This window comes from Cryptotermes secundus, unplaced genomic scaffold (genome assembly GCF_002891405.2).
Source record: "Cryptotermes secundus unplaced genomic scaffold, Csec_1.0 scaffold286, whole genome shotgun sequence".
Lineage (NCBI taxonomy): Eukaryota > Metazoa > Arthropoda > Insecta > Blattodea > Kalotermitidae > Cryptotermes > Cryptotermes secundus.
The window spans coordinates 1,194,743-1,215,424 of record NW_019736399.1 but is presented as its reverse complement, the minus strand read 5'-3'; the positions used below and the strand labels follow the sequence as shown (position 1 = coordinate 1,215,424).

Below are 20,682 nucleotides of genomic sequence, written 5' to 3'. Positions count from 1 at the left end.
ATGGCATTAGTGAAACATACACAAGAGAAATACGACACAAAAACTGTGATAGCCGCAAAAGAGTGCAATGACGACATTCTGGTCATGAGATAGAACAAAACATTGACATGCATGGGAGCACGGTGGACAAGTGATCAGTGCAGTGGTCTCCCCAAAAGGCAAAAAGAAAAGTCACCTTATGATGGCCCATATGTGGCCGAAACACATTGTAAATTAAAAAAATTATGTAAAACTAGAGACATTTTAGAAATTGTGATAATCACTTTTAATATATAAAATATACTTTTAGTGTCCTATTGACATTTTAATGATTTTTATCATCATAAAGTATTAAAATACATTATTAGTCAGTGACATATTCTAGATGTCTTTTAAATTTTTGCATTATTGACGTGTACTTTGATGATAAGATCTCACAACTGGTTCTGTACCAATATAAAACTATGCGATAACATTTCTTTCCAGGCAGTCCAGATGTATGTATACATAAAATGAGGTACTCCTCAGAACCATATGAAACGGTGAAATGAGCCAAATGTTCATCATACTTCTTTCTAAGATTTTCATCACAATGTTGCAAATTGAAGAAAAGTTGCATACAAATTTGGCAACAGTGACTGTGACCATCTATGATGTTCACTAGAAGTCCAGCAAGAGTTGCTTTCATTCAAAACTCTTTACAGGTATCCAGATACCAACTTTAGAATACGTTTCATGAAACTGTGTACATTAGTAATAATTCCCATGACTAAGATTATTTTTTTTTATTTCAACTTTAAAAGAACTGGAGGCACACTCATACAGTAACTGCACAACTGAAACAATGTTCACTGGGGAACTAGTTATGAATAAAAACCAGAACTGCATGGAAGGAAAACATTTATATTCATCTATACTGTGACTGATGCTGCTTCACAATTAGAGGGACATGACACTGTTCTGTACCGTATTAAGCAGATGTGCGCATATCAGCATAGTGGCCACCATGAGGGTAACAGTTTAGTACGAGAGAAGGGTGGTACCACTACATCACTGATTCAATTTAGGTTTCTGCACCATGGCACCACAGAATGCATTATAATGAAGCACTAAAGTCTGGATCACCTTCATTTTCACACATTGTAAGTTTCAGCATATGTACTTCAAATGTGAGATTTTGCATTTGTTTTTCCTTGAAACCACTGTTGTCATGCATCTGGTGTCGACCCTTCTGTATACAAGCTTTAAATGATCATAAATGTATTTTAAGCAAACCAATTCCATGAAGCAAAATCCCTGAGAGGCTAATAATTCCTTAACAAGGCAAATTATCAGCACTTTTTGGAACCCAAAGGTTCATACTTGCCAGTTCAAAAAAGCTTTCCACTGGTCCCCATACTGAGCCTAATTAAGCACTATGCCATTAAGGCATATGGGGGAGTGGATGAATAGAGCCACATTTTCTTGACCTCAGCACTAGTTGGAGGTGAGTGGTCAATTTCACACCCCGGCCACTTTACCCCCGGGAGAGAGACCCCGTTACTCACTGAATAGGAGGCTGGGTGGGCCCAAGCTGGTCTGGACGATGTGGAGAATAGAAAATTCGTGATCCTACAAGGACTCAAACTCCAACCCCTTGGTGGTCCAGCCCATAGTCAGCCACTATACCAACTACACTATCCTGGCTCATGTCTGGATCCATACCATTAAATAATCCAATAATGAGTGACTTATCCATGTAATGAAACACGTAGCAATACTTCCACACAATAAACAGATACTAACACAGTAGCACTGATTTATTATAGAATTGTTGCATTGACTGATACATTAAGAATCCCATGTATGATTACACACAACAGGATGCAAACAATGAAGACCCCTCTATGTTCTTCCCTTAATACAGAGTGGGGTGCAGAAACTTTCTTTTTGTGAAGGGGGAGGTCGCAGAAAAGTTGGGATAGGCTCGGTGAACACAGCAGTCACAGAAGTTTCTGTCTAATACCCCTCAGTAGGAAACATAAGGTGGACGAGTGAGCAGCGTGCGTTTGCTGTCGAAGCCTATTTTTCGAACAACCATTCCTACATGGCGGTGCAGCGTGCATTCTGTACTCACTTCGGAATTAAGCCCAGAGGTCCGGTTCCCGACCAGAAATCGATTGTTTTGTGAGTAGAGAACTTTAGGACAATCGGGAGTGTGGTGAAAAAAACATCAGGACAACAATGGACCGTTACAACACCAGAAAATATGGAGGCAGTTCAAAAGTGGATTCTGAGATCTCCAAGACGCTCCGCTTGCAAATGTGCAGTCACCCTAGACATATCCAATTGTTCAATGTGCCTAATTCTTCACGAACATCTTCATTTCCATCTCTATAACATGGCTGTTGTGCAAGAATTGTCACCACGTGATTTCCAGAACCGAATAACGGTCTATTTTTTGAACAACCATTCCTATGTGGCAGTGAAGCGTGCGTTCCGTACTCACTTCGGAATTAAGCCCAGAGGTCCGGATCCCCACCAGAAATCGATTGTTTTGTGGGTAGAGAACTTTAGGACAACTGGGAGTGTGGTGAAAAAATCATTAGGACGACAACGGACCGTTACGACACCAGAAAATGCGGAGGCAGTTCAACAGTCGATTTTGAGATCTCCAAGATGCTCCACTTGCAAACATGCAGTTGCCCTAGACATATCCAATCGTTCAATGCGTCAAATTCTTCACGAACATCTCCATTTCCATCCCTATATGATGGTTGTTGTGCAAGAATTGTCACCACGTGATTTCCAGAACCAAATAAGGGCATGCGAAACGTTATTGGACACTTTACCCCCTGATGCACTTATTTTCTTTAGTGATGAGGCACATTTTCACCTATCCGGATATGTCAACAAGCAGAATATACGCTACTGGAGTGGTAACAATCCCAGAGAGCTCCATGAGAAGCCACTTCACAGTGATAAGGTTACAGTACGGTGTGTGTTGTCGAGAGCTGGAGTTATTGGCCATTATTTTATTGAAGAAAATCATGCAGTTACTGTCAATTCACAGCGGTATGTGGACATGATTAAAAACTCTTTTGAACCAGCTCTTGAAGAAATGCATCTAGGAAATGTCTCGTTCCAACAGGATGGTGCCACGGGTCACACAGCCTGAGCTTCGATGCCAGTTTTGAGGGCAAGGTTCCCCGGACGGCTCTTCTCGCTTCGAGGTGACATCCCGTGGGCAGCGCACTCACCTGATCTAACGCCCTGTAATTTGTTCTATGGGGATACCTCAAGCCAGAGGTGTTTAAACATCACCCCACAAACCTGCTTCAGCTGAAGAATATTATTTGGCAGGAAGTAGCCCAAATTCCGGTGCACATGTTGGAACGTGCAGAGGGGAACTTCAGAAAACGGTTGCATCAGTGCATAGAGAATGGTGGCCACCACCTTCAAGATATTTTGTTTAAAACTACATGGATTTAAAACTTTAAAGGATGTTCTTTCATTAGCTAAACATAAATTTTGTCTATCAGCAATAATTTTTCTTTTATTCGCCTTCAAAAAAAAAAAAAGTTTCTGCACCCCACCCTGTATGAGACACCAAGCATGATACCAATGCAAAGGGCTGCGTCATAGCTCAAGCGGTTAGTTGCTGGCTTCCCGGGTCTGGTGAAATGGGATTTGTGGTGGACGAAGTGGCGCTGGGGCAGGTTTTCTCAGAGTACTTCGGTTTCCCCTGCCAATCTTCATTCCACCAATTGCTCCACAATCACCCTCACCTATCATCTGGGGCTGGTACAATAGGCCAGTAGTAGTCCCAGCACAGTCACCTATGATTTATAAATACTTTAATCTTTAGGAATATTATGTTTTAGAAACTATAAACTACTTACTTTATAGCTTTACTACCTATGCTTCAGCAATCTTCTTCTTCTCCTTTTTCTTCTTGAGGAAGGATGGTGTTCTTAGGCCCTTCTTCTTTTTCTTGTCCTTTTTGGGTGACTCCTCAGTTGACATGTCTTTAGTGGGTGAACCCTGTCACAATTAAACAACTTATATTTTACATGTTTAAATGTTTATGCTACAAGCTGGAAGGTCACGGGTTCAAATCTGTATCAGGTCATCGGATTTTTTAATTGACCTAATCCTTCCAGCTACACTATGGCCCTAGGGTCGACTCAGCCTCTAACAGAAATGAGTACCAGGAATCTTCCCAGGGGTGAAGGCCCGCTGGCACATAAGGCTGACAACCTCACTGCCATCTGTGAGCGGACTGTCTAGATGATGTGGGAGCCTTGATGTCTCACAACCCCATGGGCCTTCACAGCCTGTTACAGGGGTAGCTTCACCTTACCTTACATAAAAAGTTAAGGAAAAAGGAAAGAGTTTTGTCTATAATGGCTTGCCATGTGTTCAAAAAATGGATTCAAAACCCTTATCTGATGCAAGAAACAGTAAAAGAAACTGATAAATAAAAGTGGTCCTGGTCATTTGCTATATGCTCAAAAAAATTAAATTCTGTCAGATTCTAACACTTGGAAAATATCATTCTAGCTTAACATATGTATATACTTCACTATTTTGATATTCACACACAATGGGTCTGCAGCATTATCATATATGTAAATCTCGCATCCATCGCTAATGATCAACTTTCCCTCACCTCTTTGCTGCTCTGTGAGAATGTGCTGTGGGGTGCATCTGGGTCATCTCCATTCACCGTATTCTCCCCTGAAACATAAAACTTCTACTGTAATGTTAAAAATACATTTACTGAACATACTTGCATATATCCTGTACGGAACAGCAGAATCTAGAGGCATAAACTTGAAAAGCCATTTACTTCTGTTGTGTAAACTGTGTAACCAAAAAAGGAACAATTTTATCTCTTCTGCGGTTTTCATAGCAGCGACTGTTCAGACTGTCGTCTCTTTGGTTGTGACATCATATAGTTTTTGAGCCTGATACTGATGTTTCAGAGGAATATGTTGCATCCATCATCAGGGCTGAAGTTTGCAATGTAAGGAACTGGTTGTTACACAAGTAGGTTCCAAGGAAGGTGGTCACTGAACATCCAATGGGGGGAGGGGGGGAGGAGGAGACAGTCTGGGCTAATTGACCAGGGAAGTATGAAAGGTGAGATTTCCAGGAACACAATACTGTGAAGAATAGCTTCACATGAAGAAAATCAGCACTGCTTAATTCACTATACTACTGAAGAAAGAGAGAACAGTACCCTCCCATTTCAGGCTCTTTACTGTAGTCTTCTGGATTATGACAGCAATAAGGATGTTTCAGAGGAACCACCACCTCCATCTTCATGGAGTCTTAATGTCCTCCTAATAGAATACATGCTGCCATAACCTAGGTGACCACAATATGAATCATCATAGCCAAGGGAACATCAAAGCTTATATATGTACTTTACATTTACTTTGCACTGGTGACCACAAGGTTATAAACCAGCACATTATGAGTGTGAATACAATTTCTTCAAACTAAATTCCACAATGTTTGACATGATATATAAAACCTAATTTTAATTTTTTAATAAACACCCAAATAGTTATTGCAATTGGCATGTGTGTTAACATATTACAATTTCAAAAATATCCATACCAGCTTAAAGAGAGAAAAACATTTAGTTACCTATGCTGGAGTCTATGAAACTGAAGACACTCATAAATCATTTAGCAATCCAAAGAGAAAGAAAGTTTAAGAGCATAAATACTACTTACAGAATCTAACAATATCCATAATTTTACAGTGAATGGATCNCCCCTGAAACATAAAACTTCTACTGTAATGTTAAAAATACATTTACTGAACATACTTGCACATATCCTGTACGGAACAGCAGAATCTAGAGGCATAAACTTGAAAAGCCATTTACTTCTGTTGTGTAAACTGTGTAACCAAAAAAGGAACAATTTTATCTCTTCTGCGGTTTTCATAGCAGCGACTGTTCAGACTGTCGTCTCTTTGGTTGTGACATCATATAGTTTTTGAGCCTGATACTGATGTTTCAGAGGAATATGTTGCATCCATCATCAGGGCTGAAGTTTGCAATGTAAGGAACTGGTTGTTACACAAGTAGGTTCCAAGGAAGGTGGTCACTGAACATCCAATGGGGGGAGGGGGGGAGGAGGAGACAGTCTGGGCTAATTGACCAGGGAAGTATGAAAGGTGAGATTTCCAGGAACACAATACTGTGAAGAATAGCTTCACATGAAGAAAATCAGCACTGCTTAATTCACTATACTACTGAAGAAAGAGAGAACAGTACCCTCCCATTTCAGGCTCTTTACTGTAGTCTTCTGGATTATGACAGCAATAAGGATGTTTCAGAGGAACCACCACCTCCATCTTCATGGAGTCTTAATGTCCTCCTAATAGAATACATGCTGCCATAACCTAGGTGACCACAATATGAATCATCATAGCCAAGGGAACATCAAAGCTTATATATATGTACTTTACATTTACTTTGCACTGGTGACCACAAGGTTATAAACCAGCACATTATGAGTGTGAATACAATTTCTTCAAACTAAATTCCACAATGTTTGACATGATATATAAAACCTAATTTTAATTTTTTAATAAACACCCAAATAGTTATTGCAATTGGCATGTGTGTTAACATATTACAATTTCAAAAATATCCATACCAGCTTAAAGAGAGAAAAACATTTAGTTACCTATGCTGGAGTCTATGAAACTGAAGACACTCATAAATCATTTAGCAATCCAAAGAGAAAGAAAGTTTAAGAGCATAAATACTACTTACAGAATCTAACAATATCCATAATTTTACAGTGAATGGATCAAGAAACCTGGTTCATGACTGTATTCACTAAATCAAATTAGCTATATGAAGCAAGGTTCTTCTTGAGAAGTTGCTAACTGACTCAGGTGGCCAAGAGATTTCCCATGGAATCCATGTTCAGTAGAACATGTCACTGGACACTATCCTGAACTAGTACAATCCAATCACCTCCCTCACCCTATTTATTTGATCTATCTTAACAGTTTCATCTCATTTCTGTCTAGACATCCTAGGTGGTCTTTCCCATGAAGTTGTACACCAACATTCAGTATGAATTTCTCATGTTCCCTATATCTGCAACACGCCTTGATCACATGATCTCCCTGATATTATCACCCTAGTAATGTCAGTTATTGTACTGTTATGTATAGCAAGACATACATATATACTGTAGCATGTAGGCTTGTTGCTAGGCAATGACTACAAAACAAACAACTAGACAATGGCTGTTATTAGGCAACTGACCATAAACAGCAACAGAGGAACAGTGTTTTCTGTGCGGTCCATGCCAAGATGTCATAATTTATGAATTATGTATGTATGTGAGTGGTAAGCTTCACACCACTGCCGCTTTACCCCCTAGAAAAAAGCCCACCAGTACCCACTGAACAGGAGGTATTAGATAAACAAATATAATAAAACAAAAATGGGTAATGACCACCAAGAAATATATTTTGATATTCAGGTGCTCGATTTTTATACAAATTATGAACAGCAACAATAATACTGACTGATAATTAGTAACACAAAGAGCTGACACAAAAGTTATGTTAGAATTATGGGGATGTGTTGACCTGAAAGAAAAGACTCTATGAAATGTCAATGAAAAGGAAAAACAAACACAACACAACATTTCGTCTCCACTGGAACATTCCAAAGTACAAGTTTCTCAGATTCTTCACCTACATATCCACATATCATACTGAAAGCCATGCACATTGAAACATTCACTGCCACCAAGACCAAACTACTTGGAGGATGCGTTAACATCTATTACTTATTCCTTTCATTATTTTTGGTTAGAAAATTTAAAAAAGGTGGTATATTATTTGTTGACAAACAGCAATTGTGTGTTACACTTCAAAAAAAGGTTACTCTATGGAGTTAGCACAGAAATATTACAGTAATAATAATAAAAACAAAGGTTAGCATCAGAACTAAACTCTTTTAACTGTAAGCACTCATAATAAATACAACAGATGCTACATAAAATTTTACTGAAAATTTAAATATGACACATAACATATAACTGTAACTGACAGTAGTACAGATATGCAAGCGAAAAACTTATATCTACCACTAATAAACACAAAAAGGAAGTCTTTTAAGGCAATACAAAACAAATTTAAGGCATATGTAGCATGGGTACTTTATAAACCAAAATGGAATTAAGGCGATAACAGTTTTTACTCATTTTCATGAAACTCCGTAATCAGAATGGTGCTATGATGTGTACGTATACAGTCAACAGAAAAACTACATTGGACGCTGCTAAATATTTGTGAAATATAACAGAAATTAATATGACAACCAACTACTTACCTGCAACTGTTCCTTTTCATACATTAATTACAGAATTAAAAGTTCTTCCTAAATCCTGAGTATTAATACAGTCATTTAAGGACAGTAACTGTAACTATGTTAATATTACTAAAATAAGTTTTTGAAAAAAGAGCAGAAATCATATGACCCAACATCCATAATGAACATACAACTGGAAAGAATGCATCCTAAACATTTCAGATTAAACAACTGTGAAGAGTAGGCCATATTCCCCATCCCAAGCCTGACTACTATAGATGTCAAAAATGTCTGCATAAGTTAATTTGATTCTCCAGCAAGCCCTTATATATGAAACTATATTTGTTTATGGGACTGGTGTCTTTTCACATATGATCCAGACTAGAAGGTATGGTGGAGAAAGAAACATGGCTTCCAAGATGGCACAACGGTACAATTCTCAAATGTAACCTTACACTAATCTCATGTTCAAAAGGATATGTTTCACGCTCAATGCCATATTCCTGAAAATATCTTTGAGCTTAATGTCATGATCAAATGATGTAACATAAACCTGAACATCACCCACAGAATTGTGCTTCAAGTTGATCCGGAGAAGCAACTTTCACAGTCACTGTCATTATTCATAAAAGTGAGTTCATGTTCAAGATTAATGCACTGATCCAATGGGTTTCCAGGTCATGGCTGAAGGTCTTCATGCCTGATGTCATAAGCCAAACACATGGCTAAAGGATGTATTTCTTGGTATAAAAATGGGTCTTTGGAATCAATATTACGATTCTGAGAAATGGCTTCTGAATCAAATTAAGTCCAATTCTATTATACAGACCCACAGCAGGGGCTTCAAGCTGAGAGTTACCAGTCAGAGAGCAGGAGCTAAAAGTACAGTCCTGTAATCTAAAATGGTAGCCTCAGTTAGTGTCATAATCTGCAGTGGCACTGTAAGCTACAGGGACAGCTTCAGGTGCAGTGTTACAATCCGCAGTAGCAGTTTCAGGTATGTTATAATCCACAGTAGCAGTTTCAGGTTCAGTGTTATAATCCACAGCAGCAGTTTCAGGTATGTTATAATCCACAGTAGCAGTTTCAGGTACAGTGTTATAATCCACAGTAGCACTTTCAGGTACAATGTTATAATCCACAGTAGCACTTTCAGGTACAGTGTGATAATTCAGTGGGGCAGCATCAGATACACTGCTATAATCAACAGTAGCAGCTTAATTTACAATGTCATAGTCCACAGCAGCAGTTTCAGATACAGCGTAACAATCCACAGCAGCAGTTTCAGATACAGCGTTATAATCCACAGCAGCAGTTTCAGGTACAGCGTTATAATCCACAGCAGCAGTTTCAGATACAGCGTTATAATCCACAGCAGCAGTTTCAGGTACAGCGTTATAATCCACAGCAGCAGTTTCAGATACAGTGTTATAATACACAGCAGCAGTGTGAGGTTCAGTGTTATAATCCACAGCAGCAGTTTCAGGTACAGTGTTATAATACACAGCAGCAGTGTGAGGTTCAGTGTTATAATCCACAGCAGCAGTTTCAGGTACAGTGTTATAATACACAGCAGCAGTGTGAGGTACAGTGCTATAATCCACAGTGAGAGCTTCACCCACAATGTCATAACCCATAATATCTTCAGGCACCCTGTCATAATCAGCAGTTGCAGCTTGAGGTGAAGTGACGAAATCCATCGAAGGGGCTTCAGGTACACTATTACAATCCATAACAGCTCCAAATTCAGCATTATAAACCCCACCAGCCTCTGGCACACAGACTTCTGGCTTAGTATGTTTAATGGTCATCTTATTAAAAGAGTAATAATTATTATCTGAGGATTCAACTGTGTTTGAATTAGAGGCATTTATTCCACTGTTAAATTTCCTGGAATACGTTTCAGTTTCATAAGAGATTTTAGAGTCAATTAACTGTGGCTGCAACACAACTGCATCAGCTTCAATAACATATGCTTTGCAAAAATGTTCAGTCCAGAATCTGTTACCAGTATTAGAGTCAGAAACACGTGTACCAGTATCAGAATCCGCATAAACTCCATTATAATTATTTCTGTCATCTGTAACATGGCACTGTTGTCTTGTGAGACTGTGATAAGAGTAATCATTGTTCTTTGTATCAGGCTGTGACTGAAATAAATGAGAATAAAATTCAAGTAATTTGTTTTCGGGGTCAGAGACTTCTTGCTGATAAGCAGACTGAATAGACATATTCTGGGTTGCCATATGTATAATGTCATTACAATCATCAGAATTCACTCTATGAATCTGAGCTCTGTGATCATTGATTTCTGTACCACAACAAAGAGGAACTGAGGACTCAGAATTATGTGCAGTAATGGCACGATGACCAAAATTACTACATTCTTCAGCAAAGTTAGGGGTATCCAAGCATTCAGTCCACTTAAGTTTCTTGGAAGAGCATTTAATGCGAATTTGGGCAGCATGCAAGTCCCTGCAATCTGGATCACACAGAAGTGTGCGTACTGTTTTCTTTGCACATCCCAATCTATGCATAACAGCATGAGCACCTGTAAGATAAACGCCAAACCAGGTGTGCAAACATTCACATAACACATGTGTGAAAATTATTTAGAATTTGTTATTACTGTCATACAGAACAACAGGATTTCATGTACTTCACAGTAGCAGTTACAGAACAGACTGGGTACAGCTGCTCCACAAGATATCTGTTAGGATAATTATTATTTTTTTTATTACTGCTAGTGGGGTGGGACTAAGTCCCTTGTACTGCGGCCACTTCTGGCCTATTGTACCAGCCCCAGATGAAAGGTGAGGGTGATTGTGGAGCAATTGGTGGAATGAAGATTGGCAGGGGAAACTGAAATACTCGGAGAAAACCTGCCCCAGCGCCACTTTATCCACAACAAATCCTACTTGACCAGACCCAGGATCGAACTCAGGCTGCCGCAGTGGTAAGCCAGCAACTAACCGCTTGAGCTATGGCGCAGCCCTCTGTTAGGATAAAGCAAACACTTCAGAAACAGAACACTTAACTAAGTTCTGCATTCAAAGCAATAGCCCCTGAAAATCCTTGAACAATTTTAATATATTACTTCAGTGTAACTTGTATCACTTGTTAAAAACTACAAATATAAATGAATCATTCAATATTAATCGAGGAAAAACTGGTCAGCTTTGTTTACTAGCATCCCAAGATAAAGGTTGTTTTATATGAATGGACTTGCAATTGTGAAAGCCCCTACAATACTGGGGCCAAGTAACTTTCCTACATGCCTTTAACTTGAAATTTAAAACAAAAAGTCCTCACCCTGCCAATTCAGTTTACGACGCCATATAGGTGAGGTATTAGCCTCACAATTCCCCTAAGCACCACAAAGGATCACAAATTATAAAAAAAGAAAAACGCTTATACTGAATAATATGTAAAGAGAAGGACCCATATACATCAATCACATTTATGATAGTCATATTTTGATAATTTAGAAAATAAATCTGTAAGACAAATAGTACTATCTTCTGGGACGTAACGGCATATAGTCTGGTAGAAGTTCATGACATTTCAGAGAAACAAACTGCCTCAGAATGCCGTCTGCTTCTTGGTTTCCTGCTTGGCTTATTCTTCAGCCAAAAAGATGGAGGCAGTATATTCCTCCTAAATGCAAGTGAAATTTTACTGGACTACAGAGTATAATATCCTAGACAGTAGTATACTCTTCAGTCACCAATGTGGAAACCTCAAATCCCACAGCCTGTTAGATATTACTAGTAAAAGGTCCTAAAGATGTATTATGTTCTGTGACAATAACAACAGAATTCTGAAATAAGAGTGTCACCACATTTAAGGCAAATACCATGTTCCACAAACAAGACATTCTCCTTCCATACCAAGCAAAGGTGCATACCTTTACATAACTTCACACAATAATACTAAGCTATAAAAGGGGGTATACTTCAAGCAAACCTTTCAAACAATATTCCAAAACCATAAGCCAAGGTTAAACACCACAGAGCCACAATACTTTAACACAAGGCTGTCCAACTTACACTGATGGGCCACAATATGCTTTAGATACCTAGAAGTAGGCCATATTATATATATAAAAGTCCTTTCCAATATACTAACATAAATATATGTCCAGCAATGATCAGATCTGTGAAGCCCAATAATAAGAACTGAACCCACGAAGTCCAAAAATATTTGCATAAATTAGTATATTGTAATGCTACATACCAAATTTAGAAAAATTGAATGAACTTGCATATAATCAGAGACTTCTATTATCCAGTGTCTTGTAATTTTAATTTAAAAATGTGGTCACATTTAGTAAAGTTCTTTTGACCAGACATGACATTTCTTTTGAAAAGAGGAAAGTTTAACACACATTTTGGAGAATGAAAGGATACTGTTGCAGACTGCAAGAAACAAAATGATGGCCCAAAAGCGGGACAACCCTGTTCTCCTCCACCATCTACCCTGCTTCAGCAACAGTTTCTCTGGCCAATTACTTAAATTAACTTAGAAAAAAAAAAGTTGTCAGCCACTCTCCACTTACACTATTATGTAAAATGCTTCTACATCCAACCCAGTGTTTATACAGAACTACAATACATGGCTGCTACTTATGACCTGCAAAGCTAATCTGAAACCACTCTTATAAACCTTTGTGCACTTCAATATTCTGACAGCTGCAATTTCTACACCCCTATTACAAATAACCTTTACTGAAACAGGGTATTTAGAGCCCAGGGACCATCTAATGTTGCATCCTTATGAACTACATATGGTAATATGCCCTGATCTACAGTAGTACCTTCAATGCAATGTAAGAAAAACTGGATAGGAATGGGAGAGAGACAAAGAGTGGTGAAATATAATGCTGAAAGAAAAGCAGCAGCAAGCATGTACCTTTCTCCCATACACCACTGCTGTGGTGTCACTCTGTAAAACAACAACATAATGGTGAACACCACATAACATATTTATGACATAGTACGCTCTTGGTTATCAAATAAACATGCAGAGAGTACAGTGACACTCCAATTTAAGGTTTCTTTTGTGTGTGCTGAACAGGTGCTGCAGGTTTACTTGACCTTCTATGAAGGAACTTCACTCAGATTACTGGTTTTGGATCACCAAAATGGAATGTTAAATGGGGGTACCACTGTACTGTCAATTTGGTTTCCTATCTCATATTGCTGAAAAATGAAATATGCAGGCAGAATAACTGGCTTCCATGAATGCTATGATTTCCACATTTACAGAATATGGACATTTATGTGATTTAATAACCTGTTTCAGAATAACAAGATAAGACAATAATCTCATCTAACAGGTTTACTTAATGACTTCCTTAACCAACTATGTATATTACTGAAAGTGCATGGTAGATACAAAGTACAGCATATTCTAAGAGCTTAATTAAAATATTTCTTGAAATTTCCATCTGATCCCAAATTAATCTGGCTTAAACAAAAAAATTATTTCTTACAGTATTTACAGTAAAGATATGAAATAATATAGTTCTACATGGGGAAATGTTGGGGGAAAACTGAAATTTAAGGAAATTTCTTGAAAAAGATACACATTCAAGACAAGAAGACATATTAAAATAATTTTAAAAGTACAGATTTTAGGGAAATAATCAAGAGTTGACTGCACAATTATGCCGTCATATTTGCTTCCTCAACACAACAAGCAAAAATATTTCTTTGTGCAACACTTTAAATCATACACACAATCTTACACTCTGTAGTGCAGAGTACATAACAAAAAACACAGAACACAAAAATGTCACAATATAGTAAACATTTTCCTGACAATTTCTCTCACATTAAAAGATCATAAATTCAGCCATGGGGGGATACTGTCACAGTTCAATTATCTGTACTTAAACCACCTCTTCTTAAAATTATATAATTAAGTTGGAAGTATGAAACAAAGTTTCTAACAACACAAAATGTTAAGACATCTCGAATAATTAATAACATCTAATCAGCTGCAAATGGGCAAATGTCATTCATGCTTAAACAATACTTAAATGTTTCTATGCTGATTCCTAAGGCAACATTATATAGTTTCTTATATAGGAAACAACTCCATACATGAGAAAATAAATGAAAGAAAAACTAATATTACTTATGTGGCTTGAGGTAAGGGAGGAATACAGGCATGGTATGTCTGTAAACTAACCTTACCTTTCTTTGTCTTGTCCCGACCCAGAGACCATGAGCGTCTGAATTGCCCTGAATCATCGGCAGTTTCTGGAGCTAGAGCAGGCAACAACACATCATGCAACAACTGAACAGCATGCAACAGCAGGCACAAATATTCTAAACATCAGATCTAACCATGTCCGAGCTTCTATATGCTTGATACCTATTCGGGGACACAGCTTTTACACAGAGTCCATTTTTATAGAGGTTAAATATGACTATAATATTATTTCATTGACACAGAAAACTGGAGTGTATCTTTGCTTGAGCTACATAGGAGATTGAAAGACACATCTGGTGCCGCAGTACTGGTATCAATTTTCTGCACAATATTGAAATTATTTTAGTAAAGCTGATTTTACACTAACAATTTTCAGTAACTAGATTTGTGAAATGTACCTTAAGTTCTTTAGTAGTGTCATGAGAAGCAAACAAACAAAATGTTATTACATTGTCATGCTGGCCTCTTCAAAGATAAGTTGTACACTTGCAGGCTACCAAGACAATATCCTTCATAAGATTTTCATTAATTTGATAGTGCATGGAGAGTGGGTTTCTGACACTATAAAAAAATCTTTCCTACCGCGTAATACAGATATGAAAATAAACCCATCATTAAATACTAAAGTGAACTAAAAATTTCATCACAAACCCTACAGAAAGATTATATTATGGAAATATGATCCATCTGAGATACTGGTAGTGTGTATATTTCACATTAATTTCACTCTGAGTTCACTAAAACAATAAAAAGAAACGAATATATCAGTCTTTAATTGCAGCAACACATAGGAGCTAAGTATATGCGGCAGTTCAATGTTTGAAACACATACCAATACATGAAGTGATTAAAATACTTTTAAATGTTGTTTTAAGAACAGTTTCAACACACTAAATCTGATAATATCAGCATCAACATAATACCGCATCCATGCCTTAAAATTTGAAACCTAATAGAAATAAAATTATTTCATTCTTTTCAAATGACTGTTTGATTTCTAATTTAAATGGAAGTTGCAAGTTTTTCGTATACCATGCAATATTGTGAATTACACAAACAAAAATAGCCAAAGCATGCAACATACTATTTTAGTAAGGAAAGCAAACTAATTCTACCAACATTAGTAACTAGTAAACTTCAAGCATAACATCTATACATTAAGAATACCAGTGTTTCTCAACCAGTAAGACCTATTAGACAATTGGATGGGATGTGTGGTCTCGAAAATAAGGCCATCATCAATGACTAATTTGAGGCAGATGATTGAGAATCACTGCTACAGACTATGAAGAAGCAAGTATGAAATCCTATATTTAGTAAACACTTTTTCTGGTCTCAGCCAAAGTCCAATATAAACAATGTATCACTTTCTCATATTCAGTGAATTTTGATTTAGTAAATAAATAACCTGAATTTAGTGTAACAAATTCTCTATCTTCCAGAACTTGTACATCAACTGGTGCAACTGCAGTAGAAACAACAATCAAAGTTAATGTTTCTGGCAGGAACTATTACCACACAACCATAAACTTTGGTACGTGAAATCTCTAAAACCCCACCAATTGAGGCATCATATTGCCTCTTGTTCTCAACAGAGCTTCTTTCAGTGTTTGTGTCACAGCATTAATTATTTTATAAACTAATTTGACATAACTATGTAACCATACTTTCCAGTATAGACACGGTTTCTTTAACCACATAAGAAATTATCTTTCATAATTGTACCCAGCAAGATTTCAAGAAGACAAACAATTTCAACATGTAATTTTATGTAACACCATTTAGAGAAAACATTAATTTAACATAAGAAAAGCCATTCCCTCAGCAACTCATTAAATACAAAATTCACTGTAAATGTATCTGCACTTTAACCTTTAACGGCCGAATGTTATATATATATGCAGCAAGCAGCAACCCGAGTTAGCCTACGAACCTATGTGGTTTTAAAAAAAAATTAACTATTGACAATAAGGGTTTTTTAAATAACATCTAGAAACTTTTAAAAACTTCACAACAGCAGGAAGCTGCTGTGATTGTGAAACGTTCGATTTTATGCATACTGTGCATTATAGGATATAAGTGTATGTATTTTAAATCAAAACACCTATTTTGATGGTAGTTTCCAGTTTGTAATGATGTTCCCTCTGAAGATGGCCCGTAAGGACCGAAACATGTAAGGGAGATAAGTTTTAATGTAGTAAAAACTTATATGTCACATTGGACGGAGCGGTTTGTATTTATAATTGTTAGTGTGACGGACCAGAATGAAACAAATCAAAAATGTTTATGACCTGGTCAGCCAAATATAGCCCAGCTTAGTTTCAAGAACTGATGAGGAAATATTCATCGGTGCTTGCATATGAGTGCTTCCAGAGCCTTCAAGGAAGTGTGACACATTCAAGGATTGGTTTTCAGTGACGAATTATCAGTCAGGAAGTCACTGTCAGATTGTCTAATATTTCTTTATCAGTTAGAAAGTCAGTGTCAGACTTTCATATATTTCTTTGTATATCATTTTTATTTTGTGTCTGGGAAGAGGTATAAACCTACTGAGCCAGTATTACTTTGTGAGTAAAAGGCATATTCGCCACTGTAACTTTCGGTATCAGTGTCAGACTGGCACCATTTTCGACTAGTATTATAATTACTTTGCATCACTAGTTTGCAAGTATTACTAATAGGTGAGTGTGTCGCTTTGTCAATCACCATAATTTATTCGATTTTGCTAGAACCCCCCTCCCCCAAGACGATTCTTCAATCGCAACAAGGCGAATATCATGGTCAGTGGCGTTTCTCGGGGGAGGCCAAGTTTATCTGGGGCCCAAATGAGTCGACTGCAGGTGAACCATTCACAACACTGGCCAACCAGAAGGAAACAAAGACGTGTGTTTCGCTAAATAAGAAAAGCAGGAGCACGCTCTTCTATTGTAAAAAGTGCGATGTCGCTTTGTGTGAGGTGGAATGCGCGTCAGAGTGTATTGTAAACTGTGAAGTGATGCAGTTCAAACTCGTGTACAGTCTGAACAAAATATTATTGTATATAGTGTGATTATATTTACAATATCACCATGATTCAATGTTGAAGAAAAAACAATGGGCAAGTCCTTTGGAATTTCATAATATATATAATAAAGATTATATTTTGCAATTCATGATAAAATAATCACAGTTAACTTTCGTTTGTAAAAATTGCTCTTTTGTGAATATGTAGAAAATTTTATTGTCTTTCAGGCTGTTTTTAGTTCGTATTTCTATGTTGCATAGAACGGAAAATATGCATTTTTTCTGAAAGTTTGCAATGTTAATTAATTAGGATGATTTAAATACTGGCCGCAGAGGGCTGCTGGCATTTTAAAAGTCCGTACGTTAAAGGTTAAAGGCACAAGACGAATGTGAGCTCCCAGTAGCCTAAGAAAGAACTGCATTTATATATATACAACATTTTTTACAGGAACTTTTAATTATGGTACGTTAGTATGTTGCATTTATTACATCTATTTGTTTAACCTCAAAAAGAATTCAAACAAAAGAATCTGAGAAAATACAATAATGCCTGACTTCCTCGAACTGCCTCTGTAGAAGTTTAAAATGAGATATAGCAACCCAACTAAACTGATAATAAAGTGAAATTACTGTAAATTTCACTGGCAGCTTTTGGTGACACAATTAGGAGAAAATTAAGAAATGGAGCAGATGGGTGTTATCAATTATGGCCAAATTCTGAGAAAAGAGATAAGTGAGCATTAATATATGCATACACAGAAAAATAAACAGACAGCTTCTTCCACGTTTCTGAGAGTCAAAGAAAACTCAAGAGGCTTGAATACCCATAACCAATTAGTAGGAAATATCTGACGCATGCTCTGAGATTTCTAATAACCTTAATACTTCCATTTATGCTCACTCAGTTGAAATATTACAGCAATACATTCTCTACATCCACTGAAATGTAAACACATGTTCCAATAAGCAACTGACAGTGCTAAGTAATATCAGATTATATTACATAATGCAAGCATTTAGTACGGAGTTCTGTTTCAAATTGTGTTTTTCTTTCCTTCTCATTTAAAAAAAAAAACTGATATAGACTACAGGAACTTTTTTCTGAACACCACACTGAAAATGTTTAATACAATTATATACACAAATTTACTCAGATAATGGGAGGGGAGTACAGTTGTTCTCTACAAGAATTAGTATCCACTATAACAATTATTATACAAATGAAGCAATTATAATGGAAAAGCATATATTTTATTATTTCAAAGTTCCTACAATATGCAACGAGAAATTGTATTATTCAAGATTTCATTTTCTGAAAAGCATCCCTTCAATTATGACTCCGAAATGTTACTTCCCAAGTCACTTAAATTCATGAACTCCAAAGTACTGGGAATATACAGGCTACTGGGAACCCCATAAATAAGTAATAATTAAAAAAAAAAAATCAAACTCACCTTTTGCTGGGTAGCGAAGTGACATGGAGCGCTCGACATTCGGGTCAGGAAAATCAGAATCAGCTTTGAAACAGACACAAATGACAACATACACACTGAAAAATGCACCATGCTCTCTTATGCTTCTTTTCTCATAATGGTCTGTACAAATACCAGAGTCCCGATAGCAACAGTTTCTAACTACTAGTGTCCAAACGTCAGTAATCATCAATGTACTTAACATATTCCCTAATTCATGGAATGATAAGGTAAGGTGCCCACTGTTTGCTTGTCCCATTCTGACTAACTCCATGGAGCTGAGACCTTCTTGAAAAGCCACTAGTTGTGCAGCTGCTCAAGAATTTCCCAACATTTTATGGAACCTGAAGGTTCATTACCATGTTCACAAGAGCCCTCCACTGGTCCCTATCCTGAGCTAGATCAATCTAGTCCATATCACCCCAACCTAGCTCTCTAAGATCCATTTTAATATTATCCACCAACCTACATCTTGGTCTTCCTAAGGGTCTCTTTCCTTCTTGTTTTCCCACCAATATCCTATATGCATATACAGGATGTTTCACGACTTTAGGGCATAACTGCAGGAGGTGATTTCCTAGGTCTTTGTGATCAAAAAAGTTAATATGAACATGTGTCCGATTTTGGACGCTTACGGAGTTATGACCGTTTTAAACTCAGAATAGAAGGTAACAATTACCGACAATAAACGGAACAAAATAATAAACCAGCATAATATATCATACATTTAAAGTATGAATGCAAAGTTAACTTCGTGAAATTACCTTTAATTTGAATTGATTGGTGCTTAAAGCTGATTTTCGAAAATGTCACCACCGGCCGCAACACAGGCTGCCGCTCGGTTGTGAACCGCGCCGGCCATACCAACCCCTCCCGCTTTAGGTAGCTCTCAAGTGTTGTGATAATGAGAACCCTCTGTCTGTAGCTGGCTAAAAATAGCGACCTGCCAGCTGACAGACGTGGTTCATACGAGGGTGTGTACGGGAATGAAAAAATGGTCATAACTCCGTAACCGTCCAAAATTGGACACATGTTTATATGAACTTTTTTGATTACAAAGACCTAGGAAATCACCTCCTGCAGTTATACCCTGAAGTCCTGAAACATCTTCTCCCCCTTGCATGTTACGTGCCCTACCCATCTCATTCTCCCTGACTTGATCACTCTAATTTATACTTGGTGAAGAATACAAGTTATGAAGCTCCTCATTATGCAGTTTTCTACATCCTCCTATCACTTCATACCTCTTTGGTACAAATATTCTCCTCAGCATCCCATTTTGAATGTAAATCACATTTTCAACACATCCCATTCATCTACTTCCAAAACCACTACAGAACAGTCGCCACTGAATGCTACACAAGGACAATCCCCAGCATGACGTTTATTCAGAAATCCAGCAATAAAAATGCTGATGGCATGTCCATGTGATTTTCTGGTACCTGATGCATAGAAAAAAAAAAGACAAATCTTAGCTGTTTTTCTGGGAATACTTTACAAACTTCGCTATGAGAACCACAATCTGGTGTCCCATAACACGGTGCAAACTCCCTTCATTCTTTCAGACAGCCATCAAGGCTTGAACACTTGGAGATAAAATATGAACTCCTCATTACATTACAAAGTTGCATTTCTGTATCACCAATGTTACTAACCAGGTACCTGGTGCCT

At 37.3% G+C, this 20,682-nt stretch overlaps 1 protein-coding gene across 10 annotated transcripts in view; it reads right to left on the bottom strand.

The window, feature by feature from the left end:
• Positions 1-20,682, bottom strand: part of LOC111869826 (protein hu-li tai shao) — a 159,252-nt gene that overhangs the window by 2,437 nt on the left and 136,133 nt on the right. For 7 of the 10 annotated variants that reach the window (XM_023861618.2, XM_023861615.2, XM_023861622.2 and 4 more), the window contains 4 exons: positions 18,994-19,056; positions 14,518-14,589; positions 4,631-4,698; positions 3,861-4,002 (listed from right to left, as the gene is read on the bottom strand). In XM_023861618.2, coding sequence (XP_023717386.1) covers positions 3,877-4,002; positions 4,631-4,698; positions 14,518-14,589; positions 18,994-19,056 — 329 coding nt within the window. In that variant the 3' untranslated portion in view covers positions 3,861-3,876. The remainder of the gene's footprint in view (positions 1-3,860; positions 4,003-4,630; positions 4,699-14,517; positions 14,590-18,993; positions 19,057-20,682) is intronic. The other 3 variants (XM_023861624.2, XM_023861625.2, XM_023861623.2) reach the window with 2 other exon arrangements.